Genomic DNA, 15111 nt, shown 5'->3' on the forward strand with positions numbered 1-15111 from the left:
ACACAAGATTTATGTGATGGTTCTCAATTCATCGTACAATCCCTATAACGTTGTCAATTCAACCATGTTAGAATGTTGTTACAAATTTTTTTATAGTTCATAATAACCTCCTGCAGTGTGGAGTATGGTGCTAGCTACCCAACCCATTATACCTATACCCTATTAGACTAGGTGGTAGTCAAGGTATATGTATCTATGTGTCTTGGTTGGATAAATTGATGTTCTTATTATGATCTTAATTGAACAAGATACATTGATTGATGATGGATTCAGTCTCTATATGTGTTAGTAATCTCAAACATGGATTTATTTAAGTGGGGTTCACATTATAATTAATTCTATGGTTGATAATAGTTAGCTGCATAAACATACATTTCTCGTTTTTTTTTTAAATAATTATCCTTACAAATAAATTGCCATCTAATTGACTAGCTCTGTCTCTCTTTGAAACTCATATGGAGCAATGCTCTCTCTGAAACTACAATCTAAGTTAAAAGAGTAAGCTTTAGCTAAGCGATGGCATATTTCAAAAATCAAAGACACCTTATATAAACTTGACAAAGGACTCTTACAATCTTTAATTTATTTATTAATCTATTTATGATGTGTTTATTAAAGAATAAAACTATAATTTATTTTTGAGATTTGAGGACTGTATAATGTTTATTTTAGTACGTTACTTATATTATGAATATTAGATTTATATTTTAGTTTTGAGATTATTACATGTTAAAATGAATGGATGTTTGCGGCATAAGTACTCATTGTTTTGGAAAAATATTTGGTATGGATTTAATTTTTTTTTAGTGGAAAAGGTACCCAAAGTCACTAAAAGTGTAATTTCGTCAAATTCTGTTTCTTAGGGTTTTGTTAGCGTCTTGTTAGGGACGCGTGTAAGGTACAGAATAAATCACTTTTTAATTTCTTTTAAAATTAAAAAATACATTTTAAATTTAATAAAAATATTGAATTTGATTTAATTTAAAATCTTTACTAATTAAAAAATATAAAATCCTAAACAAACAAAAAAAAACTTCACTTTCCATCATCATTAAATGAAAAAATATATATAAATATAGTTTCTATATTTATGGAAAAAAAATTATACAAAATATAGTAAGTATTTTTTAAACGAAAAATATAAATATAGTAATTCCATAAAATATAAAAAATGAATCACCATAAATCTAATTACACAACTCTATTTTCTAATTTCTTCATCTCTCCTCCCCCATTGGGTTTCCTCTTCTAAGATCTCTACCAGTGATGCAACCTCCGCTGCTGCCCCTGATGGCGACGCACCTCGCCCCTCTAGTTCTTCTTCTTCACATTTGATTTTGTCATTTCAAATCTGATTTTGAACTTCATATTTGATTTTTCTAGTTTTTTTTTTTCAAATCTGTTTAAGTAACTAGATACCATGACGTCTACTTCATTTTATTCATATATGATTTTTTGTAGACCTAGTTGTAAACAGTTACGATAATGATTAATTTAGGTTCTTTTGTTTAGGTTTGATTTTGTTTTCATACCTAACTAAGTAACTAGGTACCATGGCAATTAGTTCTTTCTTTTTTAGATCTATTTTTTTTTCAAACCTAGCTGTAACCAGTTACGATTATAATCAGTTTAGATTTTTTGTTTGGATCTTAATTTTTTCCAGGTCTAGCTAAATAACCAGTTACCATCGCAATTAAATCTGTTTATTTTTTATTTTTTTTCAGACCTAGTTGTAACTAGTTATCTTCACCATAATTTTAGTTTATTTTTTTCATATCATTTTTTTGTCAAATCTCACTAAGTAACCAATCACAATTCAGGTTATATTTTGATAATAGTACATTACTAAAAAAATAAAAATTATTTTTATAGTTGTAACCAGTTACTATAACACCACTTAAAAAATAAAATTGATTTTTATAGCTCTAACCAGTTACAACACATCACTAAAAAAATTTGACAATGGCATACGATTTCTATCACAAAAAAAATTGTTTTGATAGTGATAACCAGTTACTATGGATAAAATATTGATTGAAGAAGATAAAAAATGGAAGAAAAAAAGAAGAAATGAAAATAAAAATATGGTGATGAAAGTCTTTGTTTTTTTTTCAAAGAATTATGCAAAAAAAATATTGTATAAAATATGAATGATAAAAGATAGTACAAATAGATTAAAATAAAGATAAAATATGATATACAAATAAAATTTTACAAATATATGAAGAAAAAAAACTCCCATAAAAATGTAAACAAAAAAATATTCCATAAAAAACTTAATGAAAAAAATTATCATATTAAAGTTTAAGAAAAAATCCAATATTTTGGTGTAATATATTCATTTTTTAATAGCTAAAAATGACTCAATTATACAACTTTTACTGATATATCCATAGATTAGTAAAATTAGAAATGTCCCTTTTAAGTGTATAAAAAAAAACAATTGTCCCTCTCTATAATTGGTATATCTAATTTACACTTACTATATTAGTGAATATACAAATATTTAATATTATATATATATATATTTATATTTATGCATACACCGAGATTACTTAACGAAAATGGTAATTAAAATCTTAATTTACATTTCTCTTAAAAAAAAGGTTGAGAATAATCTCACTCTTCCAATATCATAAAAATGCTTTCAAATAACTCAAAATCTTTACTCTAAAAATTCTTAGCTTAGTTTATATAATAAGAATTTCTTACCTAATGGTCTAAAAAGAATCTGATTCTCATCTTCGCACCCAAATTTCAAGTGGACTAACTAGGAATGTCATTATTAGAGGGTAGATTTTATCAAATGTAATTCTAAACTTAACTGAAAATATATATATATATATATGCACATAGGTTATAATAAAAAGTATATATTAAAAAAGGCAATTACAATGGTGAAAAACAACACAATAAACCAATAATTTTGTACTAATTGGTTGCGAAATTCTAATAATTTAGGGGTGTAATAAATTTGACCATTCCTATCCTCCAAAACATATAAGTATCATAGTTTTTTTTTTCATATTAAGTTTAAAACTCAGAAATAACAAAATCAAACATGGCCTCGTAAGAGTGACAATCAAACAATACAATAATTCATATATTGAAAAATTAAATATTACAAGATGAATGTGTTGTGACACCCCATGGAATTGGGATGTCAATAAAAAAAAAATTCAATCAAAACAAAAAATAAAATAAAATAAAACGAGTTCAAAACCCATCATTTACAAAGAAGAAGAAAAAGAAGCCAACAATTTTAAAATTAAAAGAGAAGCCCCATTGCGAGAGCGCCAAGGGAGGCGAATACGGCGGGGACAAAGGCGGTGGCATCGGACGTAGGGCTAGGAGCCGGTGCATCGGCGGCTGCCACATTCTGGACGGCGGACACGGCCATCATGGCGACGACCAAAGTGAAGAAAAGCCTCATTCTCATTGCTTCCATTTTTGTTGAAAATAATAGTAGAATAAGAAGAAGAGCTGAAAATGTTACTTGGAAAATTGAGAGAGAATTAGAGATTGAGAAGTGGTTGGTTTTTGGTGTCAATGAAAGTAGGGTTTTATAGGTGAGTTGTGTTTGGTTTGGTTTGGTTGGGCTAAGGGACAGGCAGGCATTGTGGCCTGGAAGACCGTTGCTCCAACCAAAAATTGCACATGGTTTGGTGCCATACAGCTGGTGCCAACGGTTCTATTGTGTGTGGCTTTTCCTTTTTCTTTTACTTCTTTTGTTTTGTTTTTGGGTCCCATAACCATGGCCATAACCATAGCCATAGCCATTGTCTTTCTTAACCACTTCATTCTTTATTGGGTTGTGGCCCCTTTGGTCTTCTCACTTTTTTAGTATTTTATTTTGAGAAAACAAACCAATTAATGCCTGGTATAGACTATAGTTTCCTTTTGTACTTTAAAATATATATAAATAAAAAATTAATGTGATTTGATTCGTTACTTAATTACAAATTAAAAAATAAAATAAAAATGGATACCAAGAAAGATTTTGACAGAAAGTGTGTTTGGTTAGCTGGATTCATTCGAGGACAGGAGGGAGTGGAATGGTAATCAGATTGAATCGATTATTGAATGAGAATAATACAGCCTTGCATTTATTTCCTTAATATGCAACTATTTATTGTCCATTAATAAATAGTTTTTTTTTTTTTGCTACTTTTATTGTTTTAAAAAATTAAAATATCTTTGACATTGTTGATTAGAATAAAAGTTTATATTTTTTTTGGATTATGTGTTTTGTCTTATTATCTGTTTGGACCATGTGTTTTGACAAATTACATTTTTGACTTTATATTTTGTAAAATTGTTAAAATAGAACCCTAAGCCCGATTTTAGTCAATGTTTTCTCAACTAAAATCACAAATAATTTACCAAATTAACAATTCAGAACAAAAATAAAATCATTCTGCTTAAAAAATGTGTTGTTATATTCGATTTCTCTTCATCAAAATTGAGTTTAGGATTCTATTTTAACCATTTTACAAAACACATAGTCTAAAAAAATAAAAACCCCTAGAATAATAATAATTTTAATAAAAAATTATTATAATTGTTAAACTTAAAATAAGAATGAGATATATCATTATAATCAATATTATAAAAATTAAAATATTCAGCTTTCATGATGCTAAACATTAAAGTATGTAATATTTTCTTTTATTGTAAATGATAAACTAATTAATGTATAAGCATTATATTAAATAAAATGACTCGACAAAAATAATATATTTGAATGTCTGCTAAAAAATAGGTCTTTATTAATTCCTAATATTTGATTAAGATATTTGTGTAAATTTATCAAAATAATATATTTAGTAATAATAAATTACTTAATTAAAAAGGGTGAGGAGAAAGAAAAAAATGTCAATAGTTACTTATTTACACTATTTTTATTTTGTTTGGGAGGAGGATTTGGACTTTGAACCTCCTATTTGTAAGAATATGTATAGTACCACTAGGCTCAGCCTATAACCATTTTTTATTAAATATCCATAAATTTCATTTAACAAAAAAAAATCACTTTATTATTTAATTCTTAAAATTCCACCACATGAAATCATTAACACGACATCTAAAGCCATTCAAGTAATTAATTTTACATCTTTTAAATTAATAATTATTGGGTGACTCAAAACATTGTCGCAAAGGAGTGAGCAATAAATAAATGTGAATTTGACTTGCGGTTTCTGCGTAGGGATGCATATTTTTCACATGGGGATGGAACCCGCGGGGAATTCCCGTTTAAATGCGGGGCGGGGACGGGAATAATTTCAATCCCCGAATATTAAATGCGGCAGGGGCGGTGATAGTACTCCCCGCCCCAACGGGGCCCCGTTTAAATTTTTATATATATTTGTAATATTTTATATGTATTTTATATATTTATAAATGTATTACTGTAGTATAGTAGTAATTTTGTAATATTTTAAATTTTTATTTAGGATAATGTTTAATATTTTAAATAATAAATATTGTGCAATATTTTAATTTACATATAATTTACAATTTTTATTTTAAAATTATCTTTTTAAAATAAATGGGTTCCCCGCCCCAATATGGGATTCCCCACCCCGCTCCCGACAGGGAATAAGCGAGGATGGGGATTAAAAATATAAATGGGGACGGGGACGAGGATGAGGACTAGGGGAGCACTCCCCGCCAATTCCCCGTCCTGTGTGCATCACTACATATTTGTGACTCAGACTAACTAACTAAGCGTGATATGTTGATGTATTATCTCTTTGATCAGATGATACTTACTTTCCATATGCTTGCCACTCTTGTGACTTATTGGTTCCTTCGAATTAGCTAATACTTCACTCTAATTTGAGTATATTATTAGTGACTTATCCATACTTAAAACAACTTTCAGATCAATATAGTTATTTCTGAACCACGCCAATTTTTTTGTAGCTTCACAAGTTGCTATGTATTCGACCTCTATAGGAGAATCTGCAATACTAGATTGTTTAATACTTCTCTAGATCACAACTCCTCCACCAAGTGTGAACATTGATCTAGACATTGACTTTCGATTGTCTTTATTTGACTGGAAGTTAGAATCAATGTATCTAATGGGGTTCAAGTCTCCACCTAACTAAACAAGTATGCAATCTCTCATTCTTTGAAGATACTTAAGAATATGCTTTCTCATAAACCAAGATTTGATTGATAATGACTGACTATCCCTACTTCATAGCAAACGTTAGGTCTTGTACACAATATTGCATACATTAGAATACCTACAGCTAAGACATAGGAAATCATATCTTGTCTTCTTCTTCCTAAAGTGTCTTGTGACATTGCTTTTTAGAAAGGATAACTTCATGTCGAGTCGGTAAATGACTTCACTTTGAATTTAGCATCGAAAATCATGCAAGCACCTCATCTATATAAGCTTCTTGAGACAAAGCAAAAACTTATCCCTGTTATCCCTTAATGTGAAGCGCTTTATTGGCTATGTTATAAGGAATTGGTCGATGACGAGATTCAAAAAGATTGTTAGAATTAGGTCCTTGATGTGTGAATACGAGCAAGGACTTAGAAGGTAAATGTTATACCCAATTTTTGCAAGATTGGTCAATGCACTAAAATAGGAATTAATATCCTAGTTATTTTAATTTAAACGACGTTTTTCCTTTTTATTTATTCAACATTATGAATAGTTCAGGAATAATTTTTAACAGCCTGAAAAAATCAGGAGGCACAATAATGTATAAGTCATAGTTATGGGTGGCAATTCGGACCACCACACGCCACAAAAATAAATGAGTTTGGGGTAACACATTTTGTTATCCCTAAAAAATACGAGGATGACGTGGCGAATGAGAATGCGACACGTGACATCATAAATCAGGGAAAAAATGATAAAGTATTGAGAAAAGACCGACGGGCAAAAAAGATAGGTTCAGGAACTATGGGGAAGTCGACCAAGCCTAAACCCCTAGGGGTGGTCGACCTGACCCTCGGCCTAAGCAGGCCCAAGAGCCCTAGGGGTGGTTGGCCTGGCCTCTACCCCAGGGGTGGTTGTCCTTAGTGTGTCCAAGAGAGTGGTCGACCTGACCCCTACCCCAGGGGTGGTCGGCCCAGTATGCCCAAGGATCCCTAGGAGTGGTCGGCCTGACCCCAACCCCTAGGGTGGTCGGCCTAACATGCTCAATAACCACCTAGGTGGTCGGCCCACCCTATTCTTCATAGGGTGGTCGGCTCAAACCCCTAAGTACACTTCACTGAGAAATACTCACTCTCGTTCAAACTGAGATCATCAGGCCTAGCACCCAGAAGGTCACAGGCCTAGCACCCAGAGGATCAACAGGTCCAGCACCCAGAAGGTTACAGGCCTAGCACCCAAGCCCGGGTCATCGGGCCTAACACCTAAGTCTCACATACCAACAGAGGCTTAACATCTTCCTCAGAGGTTTTTATCGTACATTATCCACCGCGATCTAGAGAAACAACGAGAAGACCCACGATCTCATAATTATTGGGAGGTGAACACGTATCTCCACTACCTGATAATCGTGTACCAAGCCACGATCCCAGTACTACTGGCCATGTAACAGCCCCTGGGTACTATAAATAAAGGACCCAGGGCTTCATAAATAGGACTTTGGGGGACTCTCTTTTCTGGATTGCTTTTTCTGGAATTTTGGAGATCTAAAGAACATTTGGGGAGAAATTTTGGGCAAGTGAGAATGAGTGAATACTTTGGTTCCACAATGTAATTGTCGAGTGATTCAATACTAAAAGCAAAGTGGATTAGGTCATTACTGTTCATCTTAACACGGTATGAACCACTATAAAATTATTGTGTGTTTATTTAAGATAATCGTACTCTGTCGTTTATTCAATTTATTTCATTCAAAAGGTGTCGTATACTATACATACGACCGTTGGCCAATTTCACAGGTCAACACGTTTAATAATTGTGACATGTTCATGTTTGAGTTTTCAGCATGTTTAATAATCGTGTCGTGTTCGTGTTTACCTTAATCATGTCGTGTCGTGTCAACGTGAATAATTATCATATGTGTTATAATATTTTATATAGTTATGATTAATTATGTCAATTTCGTGTTGTATCATAACACATTAATCATGTCATAATCATGTTATCGTGTTCGTGTCGTGTTCACATTTTTTATACGTTTAATAATTGTGCCATATTCATATTTACCTTAATCGTGTCATGTCACAATCATAATGACACGTATATGACATGTTTACACGAATTATCAGCCTAGTTATGATTCGATGGTAAAAATCCTAAATAGCGTATTTTTTATTTAATAGATTTTTAAATAATATTAATCATATTTGGAAAGTTATTATGTAATGAGAAAAGCTAAAAATAAAAGTTTCTATAATGGACTTGATTACACGTATATATTATTCAAATTGTGTTATATATTGTTATTAAGAATTTATGGTATTACTATAATATTTCATACACCATTATAGTACACAAATAAAAAAAAGCCTTTTAAATATATTGTTCTTTTTTTTTAATATTTAATAATATATTTATTTATAATTTTTTTAGAACATTGTTTTCTTTTCCTTCTTCTCCTCTTCTCTTTCTTCCACTTTTGTTTGGCTTTGATCTGTTACTTTCATATTCTTTTCCGTTTGTATTTTTTTTCTTTTATTTTTTATTTTGTTTCTCTATTTCAACTTTTATTTTCAATTGGTCTTTTTATTTTGTATGTGTTTTGGCTTGTTTTTATCTTTTTATAATCTAACCATGCCTTAAAAACTTATTAATTAGCGTTTTTGTGCTTGGTTTTTATATTTGGAATTTTCTTTTTCTAGTTTAGTAACTAGTTACTCATATTATTAGTATAGTTTGCTATGGTTTAGTAGCTAATTTTGCTGGTTTTTGCATGTTTTTAGTTTTGCTACACGTTGTTTGACTTTTTTTAACATCTTATTACAGTTCTTTTGCTTTTGAAGTAGTTATTGTAATTAATCTTAGTTTTTTCCCTCATTTTTTTTGTTTTGTAACCTCTTACCATGATATTATTAAAAATATTAGTAACTAGTTACTATATTATTTTTAGTCGCTATGATATTGTTTTTTGCTGGTTTTTCTAGTTTAGCAATTGGTTCATAATATTTTAAGTTTTTGTAGTGGTGATAGGTTCCGAGTTTTAATATGGTTACTATATTAGTAACATGTTACCATCTTATTATTGAAAAATTAGTAACAAAATACTATTTTATCACTAAAAATATTAGTATGTAGATACTATTATGATACTTGTTAATTAGTAACCACTTTTTATATTTTCTTTTTGTAGGCCAGAAACCGATTATCTCTCTAAAATTGAGAAAATTAGTAACTGATGATTACTTTGATGCGATTTGAAAATTTGGAAAAAATAATAATTTCATAATCAAATTCAACTCATAAATTGAATGTTAACATCACTTTATTTTTTGCTAGACTTGCACATTAACTAACTTTTATTGTGATATTAGGTAACACAAATTTAATCAAAATTGTAAATGAATCTTGTGAATTTAAAACTTTATATTGCATTTTTTTTAATTAATTTTAATTGTTAGAGGAGTGGACGACTAGATTGAGCCAACTTATTATTATTTCTTTAGTTAGGCCGATTCTTTTTTATTTGGAGGGTTATACATATGGAAATATGGGAATTCTTATAAGTTTGTTGGAAGATTAAGCCAAATAAGACCTAGAATTTTTTTTTAAAAATTCATAAGAAAATTTTATTGTCAAAATGCCATGTATTTTGTAATATTTTAATAAAAATCCCTTTAAAAAATATTACATAACACTCTAGTTCATAAAAAAATCGATTTATACAACAAACTAATATATTTACAAAATATGCCACTATCTCTTTCTATGCACAATCATCAAGCAATACAGGAATGCTAACCCATTGGTGATCCCCAATGCATTAAGGGATTCTCTTAGTGAAATAAGCATTAAGGGAAATAAGCTTTTGAAAAATCTCCGTATCTCAAGTACTAAAGGATTATCTCAATATTTGAAATAACTCTCTGGAATAATCAAACATTTTGGTGTATTTATAGTCAAATGCTCTAGTGGATAGAAATAGAGTTGTCTTACAAGTGAGCATTAGACTCCTATTTATAGAGTTTGAGATACACTTTGAATTTCAAATTCCACTAATCCCCATGGTTGTTACCAATGTTTAATTGGATGTTTATGGAATTAAAATTGAGATTTTAGAGTTACTTGGGATGCTAGAACCGTTCAAATTGGAAAAAACCGAAAAGAAAAATTTGTTGTCAGCACCACTAGTCGTGCCCAGGAGTATCAGTGGCCACGGCCAATGATAATCAATGGTTGTGGCCACATGCAATTTTCAGCAACAAAATTTTCAATTTTTCCAAAACGTTCCAAACTCTTTCTCACATGATTTTGTAACCTCCATACACCTAATGAGAGTTAAAAATATGTCTCCAACAACCATATTTCATAACGGTTTTGTGAAATTCAAACTCAAATGTGTAATACATAGTCTACACATTATTGGATAATATTTGGAAGTTACAAATTTGTAACTGATTCTGTAACTCCAAAATATGTCATATTTTGGCACAGATAAGGTCATTTTTGTATTAATATTTGTTAAGTTTTTCTATGCTTTGATGGTGTTATGATAGCATTTTTAATAGTTTTCACTAAGTTTCGTGATTCTACAACATATTTTCTACGTTGCGTTTTATGATGATAAATCTGACATTTTGATGGCAAGTGTAGTTAAAATAAAGTTTTAGGAGTATTCAAAGCTTTCGAGATTGAAATATGGAAGTGGTGGCAACGTGGAAGCTATCTAAGATCAAGAATTGAAGAAATTGGAGGTAGGCCGCGGCACTTTAAATGGAAATTACACTTTCAGAATTTTTTCTTCCAGACAGGCTACTGCCTATGGTGAGAGGCCGCTGCGCGTAATTTCCAGGCTGCTACCTGAGGGACAGATTTAGGCACAGATTTTGTTCTAGGCCATGGCTCGCATTTTTCAGGTCGCGGCTTGCGACGTCATTTTCAGATCTTTTATTACTTTTTAATTAGAATTTAATTGAGATTATAAAGGATGGTTAGGGTTACTTTGAGAGGGATCTTTATTACGGTTTTAAGAGATAAAAAGATTGAGAAATGGCTGGAGAGAAGACTACATTACTTTTGTTCATCAATCTAGTTTATTTTCTTCCCTTAATCTCTTTAATTTTAATTATAATTATGTTTGTGATTGTGATTACAATTATGGAGTAGGTTCTTTTTAGGTTAAGGGTTAATTCAAAACCCAAGACATGAATTCTTGATTATTGATAATGAATATTGTTCTTTAATTTCTCTCAATATTAGATTGTTTCTATTTTACCAATTGAATGTTATGAACCTTGTAATTTCTTGTTAGGTGGCCAACTAATTAAGGTTTTACATTATTCAATTGTCATCTTAGAATTACTACTCATTTAATAGTTTATGATTCTAAGTGTATGTGATAAATTACAATTGATAGTTATGTCAAAAGAATTGTTGATTGTGATGAAAAATAGAACCTAGGTTAAATGAATTATATGCTTCATTAATTTATTGCCTAGATTAACTTGTTTCCATAGGACTTAATGTTTTATCTAAGTTAAATATAGATTGCATGCTTCATAGATTTATTGCTTAGATAAAAGAGTTAATTATTGAGCGCTTCGCCTTGATTACTTATAATAGGGAGACTGGGATAATTGACTGCTTCAGCGTTATCTGCGGGGTTAATAGTTTAATTGAGAAATTAGAATAATATTTATTATTAGTGATTAGGAATGATTGTTGAGGGTGGAGATTAACATTTAATGCTTCTTAGTATCGTAATATCAATCATTAATTGCTTTCTAGTTTATGCTATTTAATTTTGAGTTAAAAATCAAAATCCCCTTTTAAGTTTTAGTGTTAATTCTTGAATAATAAAGTGAACGATAGTCCTCGTGGGTTCGACCTGTGCTTGCTATTATACTGAAATAATTGGAAGTATTGAAAAAAAAAATTGTTAAATTTGTGTGGTATACGACAGCCATCAGGCACACACATGTCAAATTTTGTAACTTTCAATTATATGTTACAAAGTGTGACAAATCACATTTTGTCACATTATTTAATCTTATATTATATGAAATAATATAACACCAAATGACTATCCTTTGTTGCTCACACGTCAACACACACCAGCCCATCATGTCTACCAGTCGCTGCAACCCCCAACCTCCAAGTATCGCTGCTTAACTCGATGCCAACTACTATGGATGGGCAGCTGAAGCTTGCAACACCACCATTTCCTGCCAACTTTGATATCGGAACGACAACCTCTTTGCAAGGTTGAACTTGGATTTTCAAGAAAAATAAAACCTAGCCATATAACTACTTTAGCTCGTCACCTTTCTAAATTTCTTGACGCACAATAATTTTTTTATTTTAATCTGGATAATTTATTTTTAAACATTAGTTACAAATCTAATAGTTTTTATGTAATGTAGCATTTCTATAAACTTAGTTTCATAAATGTTTAACTGAATTCACCAATCATGTTCACAAATGTTAATTATAAAAATATATTTTTAATTAAGAAATTAGTTCTATAAGTTACAAATGTATTTTTATTTACAAAATCAGTCTATGTATATTTTATCTACAAAATTGTGTGCTATATCTATTATAATAACTATTATTCACAAAACAAATTACCAAAAAACTATTTTTCTATTGTATATTTTTTAAAAGAGAAGTTTACATAAAATGAGAAAAATAAACATAGATTATATTTATAGGAAAAAAATGTAATTATACAAAATATGACAATTCCATAAAATATAAAAATAGATTACTATAAACATAATTACATAAAACTCTCTTTTACTCCCTCCTTTCCCCTTCGTGATATCTTTCTTTCTTTTCTCATTTCTTCCTCTCTTCTCCCCTATTTGGTTCCCTCTTGTCAACCCTTCACCGACGATTCCTCCTCCGCCCTCACCCCCGATGGCGACACACCTTTGCCCCTATGGTTCTTCTTCTTCAGATTTGTTTTATTCTTGTTCTTTTTTATATATGATTTTGCACTTCATATTTGATTTTTTTTCCTTCGATACCTAGTTGTATCACGATCTGTTTCAGATTTTTGTTGTTCAAATTTGTTTTTTTTTTCAAATCTGTTTAAGTAATAAGGTACCATGGTAACTGATTCTTTTTATTCATGTTTGATTTTTTTAGACCTAACTGTAACCAGTTATGATAATGATCAATTTATATATATTTTAGATCTGATTTTGTTTTCACACCTGTCTAAACAATCAAGTACCATGTCGACTGTTTTTTTTTTCTTTCAAACCTAGTTGTAACTAGTTAAGATTGTGATTAGTTTAGATTTTTTATTTGGATCCTATTTTTTTTTCTAGGTCTGACTAAGTAACTGGTTACCATTGCAATTGGTTTTTTCTCTTCACATCTATTTTTTTTTTACCTAGCTGTAACCAGTTACCTTCATGATCAATTTAGTTTATATTTTTTCATATCATTTTTTTTATCCAAATCTTATTTAGTAACTAGTTACAGTTCAGTTGGTATTTTGATAATTGTACATTACTAAAAAGATCAATTTTTTTTTTATATAGTTGTAACAAGTTACTACCACATCACTTAAGAAATAAAACTAGTTTTTATAGTTGTTAACATTTACCACACATCACTAAAAAAAGTTGATAGTGGCATACTATTACTACAAAAAAAAAAAATCAAAACTATTTTATAGTTGTAACCAGTTACTACAATACAACTTAAAAATAAAACTAATTTTTATAGTTGTAACCAGTTACCACGTATCACTAAAAAAATTTGACAGTGGCATACTAGTTACCACAAAAAAAACATCAAAATTATTTTGATAGTGATAACCGATTACTGCGGAGAAAATATTAATTTAAGAAAATAAAAAATAGAAGAAAAGAAGAAGAAATGGGAATAAAAAGCATGGAGATCAAGGTCTCTGTTTTTTTTCTTCAAAAAATAATGTAAAAAAAATGTTTTATAAATTATGAATGATAAAAAAATATTACAAATAAATTAAAATTATAAAAAATAACTTCAAAACATATTAAAACTAGCTACTAAAACGGTATAAAAAATAAAATATGGTATACAAATAAAATATTATAAATATATGGGGAAAAAAATCCTATAAAAATATGCCATAAGAAACTTAAGAAAAAAAAATTCTACCATATTTTTCAAAGTTTTAAAAAAATATCATATTTGGTGTAATTTTATTTTTTGTCAATAAAGTTAGCATTAAAAAAATCCATAATATTGTGATTTTTTTAATATGAGTATATATATTTTTAAATTCAAAATATTTTTGTAAATTAAAAAAAAAAACGTTTGCGAGTTGTATTGGATATTTTTGCCACTAGAAAAAAAGTTTGGGAATTTAAATACTACAGTTTAGCAACTTTAGGTAATTTTCATGTCAATATTTTTTTTGGTATTTAAATACTACATCTAGGTACTGGTTTTAGGATTAGTCATTACTTTCAATAGATGATTAATTCATTTTGGTTTGAATAAATTCTACCATATGTGAGAACCAATATATATATATCTATATATATATGAAAGAGTAATGTTATGTGAACCCAAAATATGCACCCAAACATTATACACAATGATGTGTCAGTTTAACCTAGTCAATCATATTTATTAAAATTGAGACCCACTATTTCAAAAAATAATGTCACATCACCATGTGTTAATGTTTGTGTGGATATTTTAGGTGCACAAATAATTACTCATATATGAAATTGGTCATTTGTTAAAAAAAAAAAAGAATTTAAAAAAAATATGGCTTTTGTACCATCAATGTGCAAAAATATGAGAATTATACTTTTGTTAATTTGTATGGGAAAATTTATTAAAGAAATAGATAAAATATGGGAAACATAATTACTAGTTAACTAAATATGGAAGCTAAATTTAAAACCAAAACACATCAGCCAAACATGGGTACTATTGTAAAATTAGCATTCCACTCTTCTTCCTCTCAAACCCAAGCCACAAAA

At 29.4% G+C, this 15111-nt stretch overlaps 1 protein-coding gene across 1 annotated transcript; it reads right to left on the reverse strand.

Annotated features, from left to right (window-relative positions):
• Positions 1-3076: 3076 nt before the first annotated feature.
• On the reverse strand, positions 3077-3543 carry LOC133824513 (arabinogalactan protein 13-like). Its single transcript, XM_062257401.1, has one exon. The coding sequence runs from the start codon at positions 3446-3448 to the stop codon at positions 3269-3271; it is 180 nt and encodes a 59-aa protein (XP_062113385.1). The 5' UTR covers positions 3449-3543; the 3' UTR covers positions 3077-3268.
• Positions 3544-15111: the final 11568 nt, after the last annotated feature.

The sequence above is a fragment of the Humulus lupulus genome, chromosome 3, assembly GCF_963169125.1.
Source record: "Humulus lupulus chromosome 3, drHumLupu1.1, whole genome shotgun sequence".
NCBI classification, from domain to species: domain Eukaryota; kingdom Viridiplantae; phylum Streptophyta; class Magnoliopsida; order Rosales; family Cannabaceae; genus Humulus; species Humulus lupulus.